Source organism: Ischnura elegans, chromosome 13 (assembly GCF_921293095.1).
Source record: "Ischnura elegans chromosome 13, ioIscEleg1.1, whole genome shotgun sequence".
In the NCBI taxonomy this organism is placed as follows: domain Eukaryota; kingdom Metazoa; phylum Arthropoda; class Insecta; order Odonata; family Coenagrionidae; genus Ischnura; species Ischnura elegans.
This window is the reverse complement of record NC_060258.1, coordinates 20008411-20034268: the sequence shown is the minus strand read 5'-3', so window position 1 is coordinate 20034268 and position 25858 is coordinate 20008411. Positions and strand designations below refer to the sequence as shown.

Here is a 25858-nt window from a genome sequence, read left to right as displayed (position 1 = left end):
CAAAACATCGGGCAGCACGTTTTTTTGATTCTATTTCGCATCAATTTTTTTACTGCCTCGTTGACAAAGAAATAACGTCGAAAATTATAACATTTTCAGCGATTGCATTTTGTTTACTCTATCAGGCGACATTTAACATTCATTGATCATTATTTAAATATGTCGAACTTCCACCATATAATTCCTGAATCTGTTGAACTTAATCGTTGACATATTTTGTGATTTCTAAATGAAATCATTATTATAGCAAATCATAGGATATATACGGATTTTTTGATACGGATCAGAATGTCCCATTTATCTTGACCACCCGAAATAACTTATTGTCCAGATGCAAATTCAAAAATGTGTCAAGCAAATGTTCATTAGCCGTCAGGGGGACATTTAATCACCATGATTGCCTTCCTTGTAGCTTTGTTATTCACAAAGATATGAACAGCGGTATGTCTTTTTTAAATGGCACCCTATATTTTTTATTCGGCAATTCATTTCCTCCATTTAAAAAAGACATACCGCTGTTCATATCTTTGTAAATAAGAAAGCTACAAGGAAGGCAGTCATGCTGATTAAATGTCCCCCTGACGGCTAATGAACATTTGCTTGACAAATATTTTTGAATTTGCATCTAGACATAAAGTTATTTCGGGTGGTCAAGATAAATGAGACACCCTGTATAATGAAAAAATCATACCATATTTCTTCTAAATCTTTGAAAAGGTTATAGATATCTGACCCAGAATTTCTCATTTCTGTTATTTTTCCTTGCATGACAATGGCGTTATTTTTCAGGAAACAATTAATGTGTCCTCAGAAAAGTATATTATTCGGAAATCTATTTGAAATGTCATCTACAGAGAGGATTACGAAATAAGCGTACGAAAATACAACTATTTTGTAAGGACTTCACAAAAGCATGCAAGCCCAATTCGACGGCACCTGATAAAAAATTTGAAAGGCACAACAAACGACACATTTCAAGCACTTGACGCAAGATGGCACCACAATTGGTCATTGAGTAGTAAATATCGTCGGGGAGATTACTTAGGAGACCCCAGTTTGTCCCCCGGATACTGCAATAATATTGCCTCTTTGGGCGCAGTTCATACCCGCATTGAAAATACGGTAATTTCCTGATTTTCCGTGAGCGGTTTATCCGTGATCGGATTATCCGTTCGCGAGATTCTCCCTCAAATAAGATCTTTTCCGTGATGTAAATATAAAAGAAATTAATTTAAACACGGTTAAGCCACGCCCACTTGGCTTTAAAGACACATTGAAGCGGGTAAAATTTGTTTGCAAAAAAGTACGCAACGCAGCGTTGACGGCAGTGCGAACCATTTGCTCTCAATATTTGCAATGTTATATTTGGAATAGCATTTTGTAAGCATGAATTTAGTAGATGATTCAATCAAGAATATATCAATTTAGATCTTATTCGAGCTTGTTTCGGAAAACCGGATCGCACTGCCCACTAGCGACGCAAGTGGCGACTTTTGTAAACCTATTTAAATGCACTGTGGGTGACGACACATTCAGAGACCAACTGAGGAAGAATTCTCCACTGCAATATTCGCATTTTACTACCCGATGACCATCACTCTCTCTCCAAGCAACTTCATTTGTTTTTTTTCCGAACACCAGAAACGGAGAGTCAAGTAAACAGTTTCCATGGCTACTGATGTCCGGCGTATTTTGATGTTTCCGCTGCTTATATTCCCCTGTAGTTCCTGTAGCCGAAAATGGCGCTCAGCAGATAGAGGGCAGAGTTGATCAGGCCGATTATCTATGGAGTACAAGAAAAAAAAATAAAAATTAACGATTATAGGTTATAAGTAGTGGAAATACATAGCGTTCATGATGGAAGATATAAATATATATACAGAATGTCCCAAGGGTCGTGTGTCATTTTTGACTTGTAATTTTAGTAACTTTGCATCGAGCAATATTCATGAAAATTGACATACTTATAGGGAGAGGTCCTAAGTTTTGTCGAGTGTAAGCAAAATTTCACAAGTTTTACCTTATGACCTTACAATGTGGGCCCAAACCAAAAATTTGAATTAGCCTAATGGGGTTTGAATGTTAAAAAAATCGAGATAGAAAAAAATCTGAATTTCATTGACCAATATGTCAATTCTTAGGTTTTCGGACATGAGAAACCCGAAAATAACACTTTTATTTACGAAAATTCAACCGTTGATCCAGTAAGGTCACATTCAAGGTCATAAGGGCGGCAAAAAGAATAGCATACCAACAAAGGTGTCGATCCATGGGTTTTATAGGGTGCCCAAGTCATTGGTATTGTCCAAATACCCATATTATTCACTAATTGACCTCCGAGGGTCAATGGGGGTCATAGAGTTAAAAGTCGGGCCATCGTGACAACCAAAGTGTCAAACCATAAGTTTTGAAGGGTGCCAAAGTCGGTTAGACAGTTCATAGATCCGTATTGTTGATTTTTTGACCTCCAAGGGTCACAATGGGGGTCAACGGTCATAAAGTTAATCCGGTATCCCAGCGCAGGGGCGGATCAAGGATTTCTTTTTGGGTGGGGCACAAGGATACCTCGTGATACAAAACGAACGCAATGATAATGGGACCGATTTAAAAATCTTGCATATTTTTGAGGGTCTGGGGGGGGCACGTGCCCCCGTGCCCCCCCCCCCCCTGGATCCGCCTATGTCCCAGCGCCTAACCATCGTAAAGTGGCAACGTTAGGAACTACGTCAACTATAGTCAGAACTTGCATTCACACGGCTAACTCAGCCAACTATCGTTGGGACGATCGCTTAGACAATCGTAATGTGGACGAGGCATTCCGTTTTTTTTGGATGTGGTAGTCTTTGTTGAGGAAGTAACATTACCGTCAACTATCGCAGGAGGGTTTTCCTGTCTTTCCTTTTTTAGCTTGACGAATGGCGCCAAATTTTACGGCCATTGGAACTCTTTTTTTTCATCTGTTAACCCTTTAATGTCCAAGGGTCCAAAATATGTCCCAGATTTTTTAATTTCTCTCAAAATCAAATGGGAAGGTGCATGACTGTAAAAATTGGTTTTACTGAAGAATAGGCTATTGTCTTCTAGTTTAAAATTCTTCTTGTGATATCCTTCAGATATTGTAGTTTCCACATTGTCATGATCTTTCACTTGAAATGCTGATTACGGGGTGAAATTTTGATTGTTAATAACAAATCAATGAGGAGGTCGATTATAAAAAGACTTTATTTTTATCCTTTATGCGCACATTGCATGTGGAATTGGTACGAAAAACACCGCTCTTGGGCTTAAATTTTCACAAAAATATCCAGAAGGAAATTATCAGCCGAATAGCCCAGGCGAAGAGAGCATTCCACCAAAAGAGAGACCTGCTAACAGCGGGAAACTTAAACATGGAAATAAATAATTTATTTATAAGAACCTACATCTGGAGTATTCTCCTATACGGAAGTCAGACATGGACATTTACAGCAGCGGAGAAAGCAAGGATAGAGGCCTTCGAAATGTGATACTATTCATAAAAGGCTATTTTTCGAAATTTGAAACATTTCAGATTTTAAAAATTTTCAGCTATTTAATTTTATATTATGCATCTAGACTTTTTCCCAATACTTAAGATATATTTATATCTTACAACCATACATAGATTATAAGAGTTTATATAAATTACAGGCGCTGAAAAAGGCCACAATCACGAAAAAATTTCAAATAATTCGGGCCGAGAAATCGACCCCTTGCAGTTTTCGCTCGACCAGCGAGGGCCGATATATATCGGCCCTGTGGCAGTAAAAGGGATATGAATGATGAAAATCAAATGAATCGACCGAGTTAGTAACGAGGAAGTCCTAAGAAGGGTAGGAGAGAAGAGAAGCCTCATTTAAACCTTAATAAGAAGACGGAACAACCTTATAGGCCACATCTTGAGACATGATGGCCTGATGAAGACAATCGTCGAAGGACAGGTGGAAGGCAAGAATGGAAAAGGAAGACCCCGAACAAAATATATGGAACAAGTAAAGAGAGATGTGAAAGAGAGGAAATACGTAGGTGTGAAAAGATTAGCTGAAAGGAGAACTGAGTGGAGAGCTGCGTCAAACCAATCCTAGGATAGTTGACGAGTGATGATGATGATGAAGTTTTTTACGTAATGGGACATATATGTCCCTATGGCCAATAGGGGAGCGAGCCACGATTGGTTTTATTTCACGTCACAGACGCCATCTTAGAAACTATTATAGATGTCGCTTTCGTATAAATGTTTTTTAATAATAATAATTGTATTACTCCACACACAAAATACACGAAAATAGGAAAATTGAGTAATTTTAGGTAGCCGCGAAGGATAACCTGTTTGAGGCTACCATCCAAAATAATAATACATTATGCTTTACATATAGTGTAGCTCATTTTGTGTTACCTTGATAATCTATACTGACCAAGCTTAAGTGCGTACATGAAAAAAACAACTAAAGTAGTATTTATAATTCATTTACATCAATATTTTATAACAATATTTGTTCTACACTCTCTTAAGTGAGAAGCCAAGAATGTGCATTTTGCAAAAACTTTTCCAAGACTTTGAAATAAAGCATGACTGGGGTAGTAAACCTTTGGTCCCACGTACAAAAAACATCTTTTCAACAAAGTCAAATTTGGTTGTGGTAAGGGCACACTTGTTTTACGGATTTTTTTGGAATCCACGCCTTAATAATATTAGCCTTAAAAAAGTTTAATCGCAGCAATTTTTGTGGACCCCAAACAGTGTTGAAATTAGTGCTGTGCGAGAGTCTCGATGGTCGAGACGAGAATTTCATTTCTCGGCATTGCGGGGACGAGACTTTCGAAGCGGCGAGAGTCTCGCCTGTGTCGAGAGTCTTGACGAGAGTCGGGAAGTCTCGCCCCTTCGAGATTTCTCGACACCGGTCGAGACTCCCCGGCAAGGCGAGAATTTCCGCTGAATACTGCAATCAGACGATGATAGAGTTTACCAAGCTATCCCTTGCGACTTTTATAGATTTATTCACACTATAAAAATATTTTATTTAACGATTTACCCTCTGCATCCAATTTTTCTAAGAGTGTGCACGATTCTAATAGAGTTCCCAACGAGGGATTTGGAAAAAAAATTACTTCCTGTTCCTGACCTCAATATTTAATATAAAATTTGAATCTTGGAGTGTAGTCTTTAAATTGAAATGTGAATTTTGCCGACGTTTCCGTTTATTTACAAACCATTATCAAGGCTTAAAATGAAATTGTGCATATAATTTTGATACTTAGGCATGTTAAAGTGTTACACCATTGTTTATTTTTGTAGTACTATAGTAAAAAAGTAACATTCACTTGTAAATTAACAAAAAAGAAGAAATCATAGTTTAATTTTATAGAATTTTATACGCTTTTTTGAAATGTTTATTTATGGTAACTAAGGTTCATGGTTACCAGTCAATTTTGGTTTATTAAATAATAAAATATGCTTAAGTTGTCAATGTCGATCTTACAACTATTTCTAGTTTTGGAAATATATAAGATATCATAATATTTTTTTCGAGGAGCTGGGAGTCTCGACGGGTTTCGAGAAATCTTGGAGGGGCGAGACTTCTCGAGTCTCGTCAAGACTCTCGACCCAGGCGAGACTCTCGCCGCGCCGAGAGTCTAGCACAGCCCTAGTTGAAATACAGTGGTGTGGATGTTTGATACTCACCGACGCCGCCAAGAAGGGTTCGTAATAGTAACCGCGGTACTGTTTATTGTTGACCTGGACGAGGAGAGTTGCTGACGCGGCAAGCAGGAGGATGAAGCCGATGGCGTGGTACATGAGCTCCTGAAATATGAGACGGAAAAACAATATGAGAGACACCCAACTCCAATCCACTTGGCTGAATACTACTGTCGGCGTCAAAATAATGTGCCGCTATACTTTGAAAATTTATATCTGGACTTTCGTGCCTGCCATTAGAATGAATTATGCGTCATTTTAAATATAATTCTATTGTCAATTTTGAATAATTTTTTGTTTTATGAAAAATTCAAAAATGTTGACACGGGAGTGCAATAAGAGACTCCGTGCACCATAAAATTAGCCGCTTTATCAACTTCATGAACATTGTAACTCAACCTAGGGAAAACTACTACGTCTACCACATTCATCTTCCACTATAAGTTGTAAACATTAATGTAGATTAATGAAATGGCTTTTGCGTATTTTTAAAACGCATATTTTGTTGTAGAATAACGAAAATGTTTAAACACTATCTAGTTCCACGGTTTACCCCGAAAGAAAAAATATAATCGATAAAAAACTTCCTTATTTATTAGAAAAATTTCTATTATCCATAATCTATAAAAATATTGATATTTGTGAATTCTAATAGCTTCTATTAATGTCATGTTGCCAAGCGGGGCTTAACCGGGCCAGTGCCGGTTACCAGGAAGCAAAGTTTTGCGCACAAGACGTGGCAACGCAGCATTTGCTCGCTCCGACGTATTTTTTTAATGCTCACATTTAATCTATAGTTCATTAAAATCACGAATTTTCGGATCATAGAAAATTTTCAAATAAATTAAGACCTTTTTTTTATCAATTTTTTTTCGGGGTAAACTGTAGGACTAGCTAGTGTTTAAACATTTTCGTTATTTTTAAACAAAATATGCGTTTTAAAAATACGCAAAAGCTATTATATTAATGTTTTCAACTAATTGTGGCAGATGGATTTTGTAGACGTAGTAGATTTCTATAGGTTCAGTTACAAAGTTAATGAAGTTGCCTATGGTCTATGCCCAATGCCACGGTCGGAAAGTTTCCTTCGTTTGATAGGGTATTAATAATCCTCATTTAGGCCCAGCGCTATCTGCTAGCAGGGTACTCTGCCATCTGCTAGCAGCCAGCATCGCAGTGGCACACATATCCTCGCCCCAAGGTGACCTCACAAGGCGTTAGCCGGGACCAGAATGACGTCACACGGGCTTTTCCCAGCATTCGTACTTAGCCGTCGCGTTTTCGCGCGCTTGAAATATTTCACTTATTATAATCAGAAGTATATTTACCCTGTGAAAATGACACTTGAATTATTTCAAATTTTGCGTAATTTAACATATTTCAATATGGCCGCCAGCCGAAATTCCTATTTCAATACTATAATGGCGTATTTTCGCTGTCTTCTCTCTAATATTCTTACTTTATGGTACAGCATGGAATGGTATTTAGAGTAGTAAACTGAGAGTTGAGGTCATTTGACATGACATTCGACTCATTTCCAAGATGGCCGCCGGGCGTAATTCCCATTAATATATTACAATTGTAAAATAATAATAATAATAATATGGTTTATTAACAGGCATAGACACCCAGTATAAAATTACAATACATAAAAATATTAACCGTTACAATATAATAAGAAAAAGAGATATAAATTACTTCATAATATTATGCAATCAAAACTCAACAAGATTACAAAAAGAAGACATGGTGTTTTGAACGCAAATTCATCCAAGCTCACAAAAGTAATATGGAAGAAAATAATAATTATAAAAGTATCACACATTTACCTACCTGTTGACTTCGCAAAGTTTAAAAAAGTATTTAATAGTGTGGCAAAAAAGTCTAAGTTATTCTCTTATAATTTATTCTTTATAGTATTTGTATATCGATGGCTAAGTTCTAAGAACACGTATCTCAAATTCGGCCGGTTTGAGACAGTTATCTCAAACAAAGTGTAATAATTCATTAAAAAATAAAATACATGCAAAAGAACAACCCTTTATTTGCAAATGGATGCTTCTTTTACAGTTTTATGTACTTTTGGTTTTTAATTTCGGTGTGCAAGTAATAGAAACTAATCGTTCTTTTCTGCTCTCCTAAACAGTTGCTATCTTTGAGATACGTGTTGTTAGAACTTATGCATCGATATCTATACTTGTAACTATATGCATGGTTATTGTTAACATTGATATATTTGAACGCGTTAATAGAGGCATATTGTTGTCGGTTGAGTGACTTACGTATAGAGTCTTGGAGATGATGGTTGCCGTGGCGAGGGAGAATAAACAGGAGAAGAATAAACACGCCGACGCGATGAGGAACGTGGTCACCATGAGGAGGTAGAACAGCTCTGACGTGTAGCCGTAATTACGAAACCCGGTGGAGTAGTGCGCGGCCAAACCAACGCACACAGCGCCAAGCACCTGCAGCGGCAACAATGGGAAAAAATGAAACAAAAAACATCAGCATCCCGTCAATAAAAATCGAACAGTTTATCGGAAAAATTAGCCGTATATTAAACTCTGTGAAAGAAGCAATGAACTGATCATCAGAAAATTATAAAGGGGCTCAGTTACTGTCACTTTGTAAATTTTTCACCTCAATGGATGTTTTATTTAAAAACTTTAAATTCTATACTTCATTAAAAATTACTTCATTATCCACAGTATTTAATGAAGAATAGAGAAAAGCGTCGGCATTTTTTTCTTCTATATATGAGCGTTTTTGATGGTTCTTCTACCCCTGCCAAACACCTTAGATGTGGCTCGGTGGGTATTATTTAGATGTAGATATATTTGAACCGCCGTATTTTTACGTAAATCTCCGATGAGTTGGGAGTTCCGATTTTAATCATCTATCTTCGACTAACCCTGTTGCTAAAATTGCAGCCGGAACCAGAATGACATCATACGGGCTTTTCCCAGCATTAATTTGGTCAATGTCTGCCCCCACTAATCTTGCCACCCTTAACAGTGTTACAACCTTTTTTGCAAAAATAGTAAAATTTAGAAACCCAAATCTCCGCGTGTCACCTACTAGTGCAGTTTTATCCTCTTTATCCGTCCCTAGTCTATCCCTTCTCCGACTTCAATCAGACATCAAATTCATTTATAATACCCTTAACTCCCACTTCGACAGTCCTGACATTGTTAACCTTCCTCAACATTAGAGTACCTTCCCGCCACACCCGATCTACCTCTTTACTCCACATTCCTCCTACACCCAGGCTATCGGTAATTAAGCGCTCACTTTTCCATAGGCTTTCCCTTTTAATAAATACTCTACCCAGTGATATTGATCCGTTTGGTCAGACACTTAAAAATTTTACTCATCGGGCATTAACATATTTATTGCATAAATGACTAAATAACCGGATAAATGTTTGTTTTTCTTTTTTATTCTATTTGAATTTCTAATCAAATAATTGTTCTTTAATTATTTAATATCTGTTGTTATAAGTGCACTTTAAATTGGCAGTATTGCTGTATGCGTATATCTTTATTAAAATAAAAATAAAAATAAATAATTTCATACGTAGCCTCAGCGTTTTCGTGCGCTTGAAAATTTTCACTTTTCATTTAATTGCGAAAAAATAGATATCGTCATTTATAAATCTAAAAGCGTGAAATGCGTACTCCAGGAATAATAGTATTTCGATTTAGGCAATAAAAACACTAGAAAACCACCCTATTCCCAACTTTCTGTATATAAAATCCAGGCGTCGGAGTCTGAGCTGTTCTATCGTCCAATCGAAGCAAACTAAACGCAAAGCGATAAAAAAACATACGATAGAGACCGTTGTCTCCCGATAAACAAACTCTGTTGATTATAAATACGACTCACGACTTGCGCCAGCTTCAGGAGTCCCGGCAGTGTTTTGAAGTATCCCGTGTTGATGAGCAGCGCTGAAGTTGTCGTCGACGTGGTCGTCCTGGTGATGGTCACGGAGTGCGACATTCTGCTGTTACTTCTAGTTCACTCGTCCAGCAATAAAAGGCAGCAATCCTGGAAAGATATAATTGAACGATGAAATTCGCCAATATAATTAAATTATAATTGAAGATATGCGTTCTAACTCCCCAGTTAGCTACCTAAAGCCGCGTCCCAACTCGTCACAAATTGGGGAGCATGGATTTGGAAGGCCAAATGTTGGGTGGTCAATTCTAAAAGGGGCATGCATCGGGACATCCTAACACAGGTTTTACCATCTGCTGAGACAGAAGCCAATAAAAAAAAGAGAAATATGAAATAAGTTGAGCAAATTATTAAGAAAAACTCTTCACATTCCAAATTGATGTAACCTTCTCGTGCAATGAATGGGGTGCTCTCATAAAATTAAAAAGGTAATTTTTTTAACTTGTCTAGATAAGCATGTTATATTTATTAACGTCTGAAAAATTTTAATTCATAATTCCAAACATTCTTGTTGCTAGAGAGCTTCAAAGTTCACAAAAATTACTAAATTCTTTCGCGCTACAAGAACGCTCTGTGACGTCAGAATGCGAATAAACAGACTCGCTCCATGGTAATAACAAAACAGTAACGACGATGGCAACATCTACGATGATACTGATTCGTAACTTGAAGGGTGTGTGAAAAGCAGATGTGAATAGTTTAATAGTTTTATGGTGCTTGTATTGTGTAATGGTTGACAACGACTTCGAAAAGACGCATCCTGGGAACGTTCTGCAGGTAGATTAATTCATGGCCGCTTATTTCTTCTCCAGTGATGATGATTTCTCGGTGTGGAGTCGAGAAGCCGCGAGATTGAAATATAACATTAATTAAATCAACAATCTCATTCGCTAGTAATCTAAAGCTTGGTATGTACCTCATTTAAATACTGTCATGTACTTATTACTTTTAATGTCTACTTGGTGCAATATTGGAATATGTGAAGTTAAAGTTTTGGAGAAATACAATAGGTCATATTGCATGCCGATTTACTCAACATTTCTAAGGTCTGGAAGGGAGACATAATGAGATTCAGCAATAGGGTGCTTTCCTATTATTTTTTTACTGCCTAAATCGAAAGATTATTACTCCTGGAGTACGTATTCTTCGTTTGATAAGGTATTAATAATACTTATTTAAACCAAGCGCTACCTACTAGCAGAGTACTCTACGCTACCTGCTAGCTGCCTTCATCGTAGCGGCGATCATAGCCTCGCACCAAGGCGGCCTCACACGGTGGCACCGGAACCAGAATGACGTCACACGGGCTTTTCCCAGCATTAATACTTTTCCGTCGCGTTTTCGCGTGCTTGAAATTATTCACTTTTCATTTGCTCGCGAAAAATACATATATATATATATATATATATATATATATATATATATATATATATATATATATTGTCATTTAAAAATCTAATAGCGTGAAATACGTACTCCAGGAGTAATAATCTTTCGATTTAGGCAATTAAAAAGAAATAGGAAACCACCCTATTGTAATACCATTCAAATGTATTTCTGAAGGGAATTCAACGTGAAATGCATTCACAATACATATAAACTATTGTTTTATTAGTCGTTGGATCGAACGATTCGCGGGAACGACTCGTTCCAACGACTCGAACGAACGCCTCTCGATCCGTGAGTGGAAAAAAAGTGTGTTTGTTGGTGTGGGAGTGCCGTACTATTTTCGTCTCCTCTCCGTCGTCATGGAGACGGCGGCCGTTATTTACTCTCCGTCTCGTCACGTGGCGAAACATGGCGTGTATAAACCCACGTCGACTTCAAAGCAAAGCAACTCTCTTCTTTCGACACTGTGAGGTTGAGCGTACGGGTGAGATCTTGTGAACGCATGGTAATTATCGGTCGTTCGCGATCGATTCGTTCAAAGTAATCGAGTAAATCAAATGGATCGAGAGTCATTGAGCGAAAACAATTCGATCACTTGGGACTTCGATGTTATCAAATTGGTCGTTACCACTGCAGGTTGTGAAATCCTGGGTTTGCTGATTATACACATTTTATAAAACAGAAACAGTTAAAGTTCGATACAAAAATAAATGGAGTAATTTGGACGTTATGAAGCCACTTTGAAATAAAATATGTACTAGGTAAATTATACAGTTTTTATGATCCTTCAATCAATTGTACTTGTTTCTGGAATATTTCTGTTTCACTTTCACAATTTTACAATTATATTTGCCTTTATTGGGGCCGTAAGGATAGACTCGCTTCGATGATAATAACGATATTAGACATGGCTGAATGATTAGTGCGTTGGGGTACATATAGTGACACCAACCTATTCGTATCTATTTTTATGCCGTGTCCATTTACCGGGAAAATAGACTGCTGATCATTTAGCTTAGCTTAGGAGCATCTATTTAATCAGTCTCATGACTAAGAATAAATCTTGCTCGGTCAAAGAAAAGCATAATTTACATGGATCAGTGTCTTGGAGTCTTCAAGACTGGAATGCTATTTTTTTTTTCCAACATTTGGGTAGGTAAATTTCTGTACCTTAATTATGCCTATACCTGAATATGAGTACGGTAAGTTAGATACATAAAGGCACGAGGTTATTCATATGTTTTTACTATAATAAAAAATAATTCAGTTATATATAACTTAGACAGACAGAAGAGAATGAATTGTTAGACAGGAGAGAATGGAGACAGCATTGGCGCGGGGGACCTGCCGACGGGCAGAACACCACAAGATGATGATGATATCACTTAAAAAGAAGATAGTTACTAGATTTTTGACGTATTTTTTAGCAATGAATTGCAAAGGGTGGTATCCTATTATTTTTTTATTGCCTGAATCGAAAGATTATTACTCCTGGAGTGCGCATTTCACACTTTCAGATTTTTAAATGACGATATCTATTTGGGAATTGCCTATATGGTCACCTCACATGGCGGAAGCGGGAACCAGAATGACGTCACACGGGCTTTTACCAGCATTCACACTTAGCCGTCGCGTTATCGCGCGCTGGAAAACTTCCACTTCTCATTTAATCGTTAAAAATAGATATCGTCATTTCAAAATCTAAAAGCGTGAAATACGTACTCCAGGAGTAATTAATCTGTGAACGGCTGAGTCTACCATCGTCTTCAGGGATAAATCTACCGCGGAGCCAAATTATTGACGGTATTTTGTTTTTAAGTATTAACATATTTGGTGGCCGTGATTGCCGCTTACGTATGTTTCGGGTGTTTCAAGAGGAATTTGCAATGCTCCAGGAGGCGCGAGGGGAGACGATTTTCAGCATTTTTTTGTCCTATACATATGGAGTCGCAACTCCATAGTTACTGAGCTATGGAAACGCAAATATATTTTTTGATGAACTTTGCAGTTACCATGGAAACTGTTTTTCTTGGGTGTCATGCCTATTCGATATTTTTTAAATACTCTAGATCTTTAAGGACATTAAATAATTAAGTTAGGACAAAAATTTGCTACTAAACGTTTCTGAAACAATTAATATTTGAGATTCATTAAACGAGAGCTTTGGGCGTGTATCAGCTATGCGATTGTGCAATATCACACATAGGCGGATCCAGGGGGGGGGGGGGGAGGGACGGGGGCACGTGCCCCCCCCAGACCCTCAAAATATGCAAGATTTTTAAAATGGTCCCATTATCATTGCGATCGTTTTGTATTACGAGATATCCTTGTGCCCCCCCCCTGAACTAAATCCTGGATACGGCCTTGCTTGTGCCCCCCCCAGAAATAAATCCTGGATCCGCCCCTGATATCACACATTTTCAGATGAATCGTTTCGGAAAAAAACTATGTATGAAATAACCACGAACTGTAAATGTTAACGTAAACTCTGAAGAGATCTTTCACTTTTAAAATAAGGAATAATTAAACCATAATTCTTTTTCATTTTTGTTCATTTATATTTTTTCGTAATGTCTTAAGTTACGGATACCTCCCCCTTACTTGAGACATTTTTTGTTTTCTACTGCCTGTACCATATTAAAACTAATAGGGTAGTTTCCTTCATTAAAGAAAACGAAATGCATTGATTGCGATTCGTTACCCACCATTAGTGTATTCATAATATACAACTTATTTGGCTTTAGAAATACCGGTTTAGACGAATGGCAACGGTCAATTTTACCCTCATTTGAAAAAGGCCATATTGGCGCCCATGTGATGCCACACCACGTGGCATCACAGGTACCTAGTTTCTATACGAGTAGATAGGAGTTTTACATCGTCTGAGATTACCAATGCATGCATGAGGCACAGACTTCAAGGAAACATCTCTTAATAATCACTTATTAAAACTGTCTATAGTCGGAAAGTTTCTTCGTTTGATAAGGTATTAATAATCCTTATTTAAGCCAAGCGCTACCTGCTAGCAGGGTACTCTGCTACCTGCTACCAGCCTGCATCGTATCAGCGCTCAAGCCTCGCCCCAAGGTCACCTCACACGGCGACAGCTGGAACCAGAAATACGTCACACGGGGTTTTCCCATCATTCATACTTAGCCGTCGCGTTTTCGCGCGCTTGAAATTTTTCACTTTTCGTTTAATCACGAAAAATAGATTTCGTCATTTAAAAATCAAAAAGTGTGAAATTCGTACTCCAGGAGTAATAATCTTTCGATTTAGGCAATAAAAAATAATAGGAAACCACCCTATTTATACAGGGACAGCGTCATTAAAATTAGCCGTACTTAGCAACCCGTAATCAGCAGAAACAATCAACAACCCACTTCTCCAACCTCCCGCTCCCCTCCCCCCACCACCTGACACACATACTTAAGATATAAGAATTTAAATTCCCAACTTTTCAGAATCCCTTGAGAAAGCGACCAGCATCGGTCGACAAGCTTCTAACATTGATCCTCGGGAATTATATAGATCGCTTAAATTCGAGACTTATTTTATGAGTAATAAAGAACGATCTGAAAAATGTAACGCCAAATACATTCATCTTAAGCAGCGCCTGCGTCAGGAGTTTCCGTTGCAGATATCCAAATTGTTTCTATCGCCTCTGTTGATTATCATTTTCTTCACTAAAATTCTGAAGACTTTTTGTCATTTCCTTTTTATGATGTTTAACTCTTTTTCATTGAACTTACACGTTTTAATTTTGACCTTACTACTTACGGAATCTCAGATTTGTAAATACTTCTTACTATCTAATCAACATATTTAAACCAAATCGTCTGTTTTAACATTTGCATGTCCTAATATATCGTTTATTTATTTCTCTATTTATCAAATATCCCGTGGTGCCTACTCAACGGAGGCTGCCTTAATAACATCGGTGGATGAAAGGAGTCTCTCCTAACCGTAGCAGCCTCATCAGCCAGTTGACAGAACATCCAAGCATCACATGTAGTGGACTTATCGGCATACGTGCCAATAAAATGCTTAATAACATCTTATGTAAAAGAGCCCAGGCCCAGGGGGAGAGGGGGACGGATTGTGGCCTCATCTGGGCCTGGTTAAGTAAACCAAAAGTCAAAGTCGGGAAACGTTGGGACACCTTAAAAAATTGACGCGGCGGCATAGCCCAAAAAGTTTTTATTCAACATGACGAGCACACGTGAAAGCTTAAACGAAGAATCACAGGGTCCTTTCGATAAGTATCGGGACTGGTTCGCAGTAGCCTCAACAATGCGGTGGATGGGGGGTATCGACTTGTCGGCTCGGTAGAGGGGTCCCCCACCACTACGGCGCACTTTAGTTCAGTCGCCTCCGGGCATGAGTTGAGACACCAGGTTGATTGTTGTGACATGTGATTGCTTGTGGTGTCGTCGCTTCCCAGCACGGAGTCCACTGTCGAGAAACGCTAAGCTGTGAAGTTTTGCGTTAGAACTCGGGAAATCCGCGTCGGAGACCCTTGAACTCATTATCCCCCTTAGTGCCACGGGCCGATATATCGGCTTTCGGTCCACGAGCGAAAAGTGCCAAGAGCCGACATATCGGCACGAGCGTAGACCGGATTTTCAAACTAATATTGTCGTAATAATTAAATTTATCCTTTATCCAATTTATTAGAATATTATAATCAAGAAATAATTACTTTTAGTGAAATAAAAAAAACATTACGTTAAGATCTAAAATAATAACTTCATGTTGTAATTTTTTCATAAAGTGCTACAAAACTCTTAAATTCAGGTTGGCACTTTTCGCTAGAACCACCAAATTTCGGTGGCTTTAAAAGCGTTAAACAGGCTTATGGGGATGCCTTGATGATGCCTTGAGCTGCACTAGAGTTTTTGAGTGCACAAATGTTTAAGGAAGGCCGGGAGCTCGCCGAATAGGAGCACCGCGTCGGACGCCCGACGACCGCTCGAACCGATGCTCAGGTCGACAAATGAAAAACGTTTTGGACTCTGGCAGGCCCATCATCAGTGAGGCCTTTCAATCGCAACCGTCCACAACATTGTAACAGAGGATCTTGCGATGACGAAATGTGCGCGAAGCTTGTTAGACATTGCGTAACGCGCGTGTGATCAGCCATTGCCAAGAATTGGAAACTTCACCATGACAATGCGCCGTGCCACAGTGCGATTGTTGTGCGGCAGCTGCTAGCGAAATTCGGCGTGGCGACGTTGCCGTTGACACGAAAGATAAGACATCCTTTGTTATACTGTTGGTAGCAGCCGAAGCTATCTTCACCGTATTCACAGTCGTAGTGATTTCGAGTTTTCAGTGATTTAGTCACCGGCAGTGATCGGCTACTTCTCTTCAACCACAGGCAACGATATATAGCATATCACTTCTGTGCTTTCATCACACTCGTGATGAAAGTGAATACAGTGATCCAATCACAGTGATTTCGAGTATTGAGTCACCGACAGTGACTGCTACTTTTCAGTAACGGTGATTCAATTACAGCGATGTATCGCTCATATCTAGTAGCTGATATTAGAAGCTGGCGAGGCAGCTTCGTGTGAATGAACCTTTAGGATCGGTTCCTCTGCCACGCGAACGAGGGACTCTTTCTTTGATGTCGGGATTAGAGGGAGATGAGTAAAAATGCGCCATATTGCGTGACGGGGCAGAGTAAACAACGTCTGCCGTCTCTATGACGACGGAGAGCCCAGAATAGAACGGCACACCCACAACACACATTTATTTCACTCTGCACACATCGGAGATGGGAGGAGTCGTTCATTTTGCTGATACAATATTTTTGATTGATGTCACTTGAATGATTCAATCATAGAAGAATCACGATTCTTCCCTCATGTGGGATGATTCACCGTTCCCCTTCACGATTCTCGTTCACGATGTCATGGAACTGGTATATACGTATTGACCGATTGATTAAAAGCGCTAGAATTTGATTTTAAAGAATCGTTTCTATTTTCTACGCTGTGAATTCAATTATATGTTATAAGTTGTGATGGATGCACTTTTAAAATTTATGGGTTATTTTAAATTGAAGGTATTGGTAATTATTTAATGCATAGATTTTGTTACCACATTTTGCATAGATTTTGATGCACATTCACGCTGCTGACGGTTTCAAATTTGAGTTTTCATATTGAATCTTATTTATCTATATGACTGTGGCCCCTCATTTATCAAAAACATTTCTCGCTGGGAGCGCCTATTTCGAGATTCGAGGGATTCGGTGGTCACCACAATAGAGGTTCTAAACTTTACGAAAATACAATAGAGGTTCTATACTTCAGCAAAATCGACGTTACGCATTTTGAAAATCGTATAATCGTTACTTCTAAATCAGAAACTGATACCTACACGATATCACTACTGTGCCCTTCCATTTCTCGATCAGCTTCTGAGAGTTTTCCAAATTTCAAACCAGTCAAAATCTTAAAATTCCCTCAGATGTCCCGGCATCTCTGAGGAACCGGAAGAGGGACTGACTGATGATCGACTTGCTTACGAGAAAAGGATCACGATTCTTTTGATTCACACGCTGATTAACGGATAAAGAGCCGTTCGTCTTAGTCGGCATTGTTCCGCTCAGAGCTCAGGGAAACGCCTCTTAAAGACTAAAGTGACCTACCAAATGATATTTATTACTTTTTTTGCATATCCTATTTCATTTACAACTGATTAAAAGATATTATGAAAGAAAACCATAACTGTAATAATTATCCACACTATTTTATTCGGTCAATCGGTTCCAATGTCTCGTGATTAATGCGTGTGAAAGTTGAAACCGGCTGAGTGAATTAAAATATGAAAAAAAACGATTTAACATTAATAGATAATCCCTTTCATAATTGCCTCAGCAAACTCTTCCCCCCCACTGGGCCCTCCCTACCTCAGCTCTTCTCCAGATTTTCCAACACTCTTGTTCCTAACTACGAAGAAGGTGGTGAAGCTACCGAAAATGTAGTCTAATTATCGTTTTTTATTTATCTTCCATTTTCTTTTATTCTTTGTCTTCGTGGACACACTCGCCCCAAGGAAGCTGATGCCTCCACCAATTTAAACCACTGCTTTGACCCTTTAAACCAGGGGTTCCCAAACTGGGGGGCGCGCCCCCCTGGGAGGGCGTGACACCCAAATGAAATAAATAAAAAAATTACAAAAATAATTTCCTCAGATCTTTGAAATAAAGTCTTCCTAAGTTTTCATAATTGTTTTTGTAAAGTTTCAATAAAGTTGTAAATTTTATCAAAGAAGGTTACAGTACTGGTAAAAGTACTTAAAAGTTTACCCCAGTGTCTCAGAGAAAGCTGTTCGGATGTACCTACTTGCCTTTTTCAACAACATACATGTGCGAAAAAGCGTTTTCAACTCTTGTGGTGATCAAAACCAAGTACCGCAACAAACTTGATTTCGAAAGTGACCTATGCTATGCTTTGTTTGAAACTCAACCCAGGATCTGTCAACTTATCAACATGCAAGCGCACCCATCTCACTAAATTACATTTTATGTTTTGTTTTTGTTAGTAGGTAGGCCTATTGTTTCACCTTCCTTAAATTGAAAATGTATCTGTGTTACAGCGTTAAATTTTGTATCAGTAATTATATTCGTTTTTCATGTAATACTTGTTATAATTTTCATCATACGTACAATTATTGAATCTTTCCATTCTGCGTTACTGCATTCAACAGTGAACAAAAAAATCTACCTACTCACCGTATCAATTAGGTAGATACTTGTACGAGTACAAGTACTTGTGCAAGTAGGAGTTGGTATGTACGGCACCGTGGAAATAGGGTATTGCAAAATGGAAAGCTGATCTGTGTAGCGGGGGGGCGTGGTACAAAAAAGTTTGGGAACCCCTGCTTTAAACACTGAGGTAACCTACCAACTGATTTTTATTACTTTTTTGCATTTCCTAATTATTTTACAACTAATTAAGAGATATTATGAAATAAAACCCGAACATAAATTTTTAAATGCGTTTTCAAGCATGGTCTCAAATTGAACACAGCACAACATTTTGCTATTTCTTGAAAAATAGATATACTATTGACCAAAAAAACAATTTTAAATACGCAATGTATACTGATCTTTTGAATAAATTGAAGCATTTATCACAAGAGAGAGAGAGAGGGTGAGGAAAAATATCGAAAAAATCGCATACTCGCGACAGAGGTGATGAAATCGACCAATTTAGAAAAGGCATATAACGACCAATGTATATATAAAAGTCAAGCGATTCACTTAATAAAAAATAATTCCAAACTTCATTTACATAATAAAAGCAGTATAAGTAATCACAGATACGAAATGTATTTTGAATTTTTATAAATCTCTTCGCAAGTGGGAACATTATACTGAAAACGGTTTTAATATACGTAATAGTTCCTGCTATAATTTACCTTTTTTATAAATGTATTTGAAGGAAAATGTGAACCTGCTGGAAAGCGAAGAGAGTTCATACGATGGATAAAACAATCCTTGGATCTTTAAAATGTTTGTACACATTAGACAAGAAGTAATGAGGGCTCGGGGGAGTCCTGCGAGGGTACAGCACACTGGGGCCGGGAACCAAGTCCGTGTCTTATACGCCCAATCACCCGGGGAGGGGTTTGGATGGGAAGGGAAAAGGAAAGAGGCGCCGCCGCGATAGGAGCCCGACGACGACTCTGGAGTGGGGAAAGGGTTGGAAGGGAGGGGACGGGGTAAAACACTTCAACGGAGTGAACAGGGCCCACTAAATAGCAAAACCAAGCATCAGTCATTACTGTGCCAGCGATTTTAGAGGACTATCATATGAGGAAGAATAATCCAACGACCGAATCGCTAGATTTCTCTAGCGATTGGATCGTTGGATCTCTAACACATTGTATAGTTAGAAATATATGAAGAGTTGTTTCCTATTATTTTTTCATCGCCTAAATCGAAAGATTATTACTCCTGGAGTACGCATTTCACGCTTTTAGATTTTTAAATTACGATGTCTATTTTTCGCGATTAAATGAAAGCTTTCAAGCGCGCGACAACGCGACGGCCAAGTATGAATGCTGGGAAAAGCCCGTGTGACGTCATTCCGGTTCCGGCTGCCGCCGTGTGAGGTGACCTTGGGGCGAGGATGTGTGCGCCGCGGAAATGCAGGCTGCTAGCAGGTAGCAGAGTACCCTGCTAGCAGGTAGCGCTTGGCTTAAATAAGGATTATTAATATCTTATCAAACGAAGGAAACTTTCCGGCCATTGGCAGTTTTAATAGGCGATTTATTGAAGGGTCAAAGCAATGGTGAAAATTTGTTGCAAAAGAGAGTCCTCATGCGGACACTTGCCCCAGGACTCTTACCCCTAACTGCACTTGCTACACGTAATACGTCATAAAGGCCGTTTTACTCGGGGCATGGAATTGCGCAGGTTCGAGCTGCATTAATTTCTAAAATGGCGTGGAATTGCGCGAATGCATGAACGAAATTAGAACAGGGGCTATTTTTCCGTCTCGCATCCACGCATTCTCGCATGTGTTCTAGCAATTCACCGCTTTACACGACGCAATTTTGATTGCGCCTTCGCACGTACGTCAGATTGCGCAATTCCGTGTACCGTGTAAAACGGCCTTAACACAACCACATGCTGAGTTACGAACGAGCTGACTGCATGGATTTTCGTGGGAAATAAGTCATGTAAAGGAAGGCTGGACAAAAATATTAGTTACACAATCGCCCGAAGCACTTATATAAAAATTAAGAGCTTCTACAATTCAGATAAATGTTGGATAAAAAAATAATAAAAACTCACGTCCCGCCGTCCGTTATCTTTCACTGAATACACCCATGGGTAAGCTACAAAAATTCACGTGAATGAACCTGATTGACTCCTAGTGACGTATTCACGGTATTCAGAGAAATATATCCGGAATGGAATCTTGCCGCGTGCAAACCTTTGCCGCTCACTACCCTACTTGACACACGGTCGATTCGTATCGGTGTGAAATTGGTCATTAAGACAATAACGCGCTTTAAGAATGGTAGACAAGTCGTCTTCTGTAACATCAGCCAATTCCAGGGAAACAGGCATCGAACGATTGATACGAAGCTGAAAGGGAACCGAAGCCATTTAAGAGAGAAGTGCTATGAATACATAATACAATAGGGTGCTTTCCTATCTTTTTAATTGCCTAAATCGAAAGGTTATTACTCCTGGAGTACGCATTTCACGCTTTTAGATTTTATAAATGACATGTCTATTTTTCATATCTATTTATCAATGATATATCTATTTTTCGCGATTAAATGAAAAGCGAAAAATTTCAAGCGCGCGAAAACGCGATGGCTAAGTATAAATGCTGGGAAAACACCGTGTGACGTCATTCTAGTTCCCGCTGCCGCCGTATGAGGTGACCTTGGGGCGAGGATACGTGCGCCACTGCGATGCAGGCTGCTAGCAGGTAGCGCTTGGCTTAAATAAGGATCATTAAAATCTTATCAAACGAAGGAAACTTTCCGACCGTAGGCAGTTTTAATAGGTGATTATTAATAGATGTTTCCATGAGCTCTGTGCCTCATGCATGCATTGGTTATCTCAGACGATGTAAAACTCCTATCTACTCGTATAGAAACTAGGTTCCTGTGACGTCACGTGGAGTGGCATCGCATGGGCGTCAATCTGGCCTTTTTCAAATGAGGATAATATTGACCATTAACATTCGTCTAAACTGGGATGTTTCTTAAACCAAATAATTTGTGTATTATGAATACAGTAATGGTGGGTAAGGAATCGCAATCAATGCCTTTCGTTTTCTTTGACGAAGGAAACTACCATATTCTGTTCGGTGGTGGAGGGGTTCCAAAACCAGGGTGGGAAATTAAAAAAACAGGTTTCTTATTTAAGAGTTATAAATTAATTTAAACACTTAAATTAGTACCACTTAAACATCCTCCTCATTTCTTTCTCAAAGAGTAATTCGTAATTTAAGTTATGTAACAAATTTAACTGTAGTATTATTATATTTATATTTTTATATGATTGTAATTATTTGTCATTCATTACTTTTACCGGAAAAGAAATTGATCATTTAATATTAATCGAATAGAACAAACATAAAATAACATAACTTAATTTAACAGAGCAATTTAAATATAAATTGTTAATATAGAAAATGTAAATTGATTGCCTTTTATTCATAACTTTTCCCTTCATTGATGAAAATACACTTCCGGGCGCAGAGATACGTTCACAGCACAAAAAAATCGAGATATAGAGAACGGGTCGCAGGAATCGTTCGTTCATTCATTCGTTCGTTCGTTCGTGGGGGGAATGAGGTCATCGACCGACTCGCCCATCCTTCATTCATGCGCCCTACCGCCTTTCCTTATTTGGTCACCGCGGCAACCACCGCCATTACATCACTCCCCCCTCGCTAGCACATGTGGTTCAAGGCCACGATGACGCACACATGCACAACTCGTCATTTCTGAACTTTCTCCTCTCTCCCTCTCTCTCGTTGGCTCATGAATAGAAATGAGCCGATGAGATTCTCCGGAAGGGAAAAGTTTTGTCATCGCTGCTCGCCGATCGGCGTCCGAAACAAAAGAAAAGCGATGCCCGCGCCACACGCGCGCTCGCCCGTAAACTGGGGTTGGTGAAAAGAATTCTCGTGGGAGCTGTGTGGCCAGTTGGGCTGGTCGGCGATCGCCGAACTTATCAGCGGCCCCCGAGCTGATTGGGTCCCGACAATGCTCGCTTCTATGGTGAAGCGTAAACAAATAAAATCTTCTCTCGTTTAAATCGTTTTTTTCATATTTTAATTCACTCAGCCGGTTTCAACTTTCACACGCATTATTCAAGAGCTCTTGAAGCCGGTGAACCGAATAAAATAGTGTGGATAATTATTACAGTTATGGTTTTCTTTCAGAATATCTGTTAATCAGTTGAAAATTCAATGGGATACGCAACAAATAGTAAAAATCAGTTAGTTAGCTTTTTAAAATTTCAAAGCAATTGTGTAAATTTGTTGCATAAGCCTGGGAAGAGAGTCCGCATGCGGACACTTGCCCCAGGAATCTTAAACTGCACTTGCTACACATAATACGTCATATCAAAACCACATGCTCAGTTACGGACGAGCTGACTGCATGAATTTTCGTGGGAGATAATTCACGTGATGGAACGGTAGACAAAAATATTAGTTACAGAATCGCCCGAAGGACAGATAAAAGTTACGAGCTCCTACAATTCGGAAAAAATTTGGAAAAAAAACTCACGTCCCGTCGTCCGTCATCTTCCACTGAACACACCAATGGTCAAGTGAATGAAACTGATTGACTACTAGTGACATATTCCAGTGGCGCAGCGAGGGGGGGGGGGGGTTTGGGGGATAAAACCCCCCCCCCCAGAGCATAGAGAAATTTTTAAGTTAAATCCATTTTATTTGTTTGTATCAGTATTACTAACAGCATAGTGCTAGGATTTATCAAATACCCCTTAGAAAGCCGTAAAACTCGCCATTTTGAACCATTATTCTTTAAATTTTTCTGAAGGAGGTCCCCCGCAACTCCTGCTTACCCTGGTGGGTATGCAATACCCCTACACCTGTAAGTATTAGTTGCGCCTAAAACCCCCCCCTAGCCTTAATTCCTAGTGGCGCCCCTGACATATGTATTCATCACGGTGGGCAAGTCAAACGAAAGGAAAATGTTTCGTTTCCATCCGGAGGGACGCGAAAACACGAGGGCTACTAAAGTTCATGAAGTTGACAAAACGGCTAATTTTATGGTTGGCGGAGTCTTCATTGCACTGGCGCGTCTACATTTTTGAATTTTTCACGAAACGAAAAACAAATAAGAATTGAGAATATATGTCCTTTAAAATGACGCGTTGTTCATCATTATGGAATGCACTGAAGTCCAGGTATAAATTTGCAAAGTAGTAAATCGGCACATCATTTTGACGCCGACAGTAGGTTTAGTATCCTTCCCGCACGAAATTAAAATCAACAAGGAGTTTAGTTACGATGCGAGACGAAACTTTACTCCCTTGGAACGAAACTAAATCAATCGAAACCAAGGCCGTAGCCAGCCTCAATGATTTCCCCCCTCATCATGGGGGATTCATCCCCCCCCCCGAAATGAAAACAAAAATTAAATAGATATTACCTACTTTATGCTTGCTTGGTGCTCACACGAGGATCTTACATAGCGGCGCAGGGACACGTAAATGTCACTAGATAGCACGTACTACGCCAACTAAGGAAGCAACGAAACTTCGGAGTCGTGTTCGAGCTGAATTCAGGAATATTGGATAGGCTTAGAGACTTTTCTCGATGTTTCGTTGTGCCGCGTCTACGAAATGAATAAGTGCGCCGGGAAGCACGGAGAGGCAGTTCCGTCTTGGAAAGTGATCCAATGCGACTTAAGTCAATAATATTATCTAAGCGAAGTTGTAGGTGCAGTGCGTATAGTTGCAGTGCAGTTTTTGAAATAATAGTGCTGTGAATTATTAGAGAAATGGGTTAGTTATGATTTTTTAAGAGTCCGTACTAAGTGAAACTTGCAAAGTGTAATATACCTATCAATTTATCTATATCAAGCAGTTTAATATATGAATCGGTAGGTATTTCAATTTGGCATTATATTTTTAGAGCACTGTATTAAATAAAACAAGCCGTTTCGGAGATAGAAAAGTTTAAAATAAGGATCACGAATCTTTAGTGGCAGGTACATTTGAAGGTACGTAGATATTTGTGTTTGGATTTGTTAACCCTCGAGCGGGCCCGCCTGATATTTTTACACGACCGGGCGCGTGGCGTACTTTGTCCACGATACATGCATTTTATTATTATTATAAGGGCGGTTTTTTTTAAAGGTTTAAAAGTTTTTCATCATCACCTTGTTTTATTCATCAAAATATCATAATTTCCTTTTATTTTCTTCATTTTCATTCATTAATTCTTTCGTTTAACGTCTCTTTCGTCGCCTTTCCACTCTCCGAGGGGAGGGGCCGCGCTCAGGGGAGGTCCGCCTAAGGGGCTGGTTACCGCAACCTTGGACCACATCCCTCCGCGCATGTGGGCCCCCCTCTCCGAGTGGTTGCGCCTCAGTAAGGATCCGCCTTTATTATTACATTCTATATTTTATGGCTCTATCTTCATTTTTAATATCATGTCCCCTGATGGATGCATTTACATGATAACTCTCGATCATCGTTAAAATTTATCTTTATTTGAAGAAATTAGTTCAAGCTTGTACATATAAATGTGATATTGATATAAAGGGTACACAGATGGTAGAGGTGGTACACGCTCAGTCGCGCGGCGTAATTTATACGCCACGGGTGTCGGGTTCCTCTTGTCGATTAAAAAAAAAAAATCTTCAATAATTTGTACTTAAAAAAGTCACGCTGCAGATAGTGAAAATTACATTGTAAGAATACACAACATATTACATTACATGAATATTATAACATTATCTACCGATTCGATCGATGGATTTTTCTTCCCCATAGGAAAATCCACTAGAATTGGTAGAAAATTAATTGCGTATGTTTGGTTTCGCTGTTTAGTTGGGCCCCCTTCGCTTCTATAGCGTTGGGGTGTTTTTCCCCGTCCCCTCCCTTCCGCTCCTATCCCCTCCCAGAGGCGTCGGCGGGCTCCCATCGCGGCGGTGCCTCTATCCTTTTTCCTTCCTCTCCAGCCCCTCCCCCGGTGATCGGGCGTATAAGCCACAGGCTTGGTTCCCGGCCCCTGTGTGTTGTATCCTTAAGAGGGCTCGCTTGGAACC

General features: G+C 39.2%; 1 protein-coding gene across 1 annotated transcript in view; it reads right to left on the bottom strand.

Moving 5' to 3' along the window:
• Positions 1 to 672: 672 nt before the first annotated feature.
• LOC124170185 overlaps positions 673 to 25858 on the bottom strand; it is a 41541-nt gene continuing 16355 nt past the window's right edge. Inside the window, exons 2-5 of the mRNA XM_046548879.1 lie at positions 9602 to 9763; positions 7999 to 8181; positions 5702 to 5821; positions 673 to 1783 (exon numbers count right to left, since the gene is read on the bottom strand). Of these exons, the coding sequence (XP_046404835.1) occupies positions 1709 to 1783; positions 5702 to 5821; positions 7999 to 8181; positions 9602 to 9715 (492 nt within the window). The 5' untranslated portion in view covers positions 9716 to 9763 and the 3' untranslated portion in view covers positions 673 to 1708. The remainder of the gene's footprint in view (positions 1784 to 5701; positions 5822 to 7998; positions 8182 to 9601; positions 9764 to 25858) is intronic.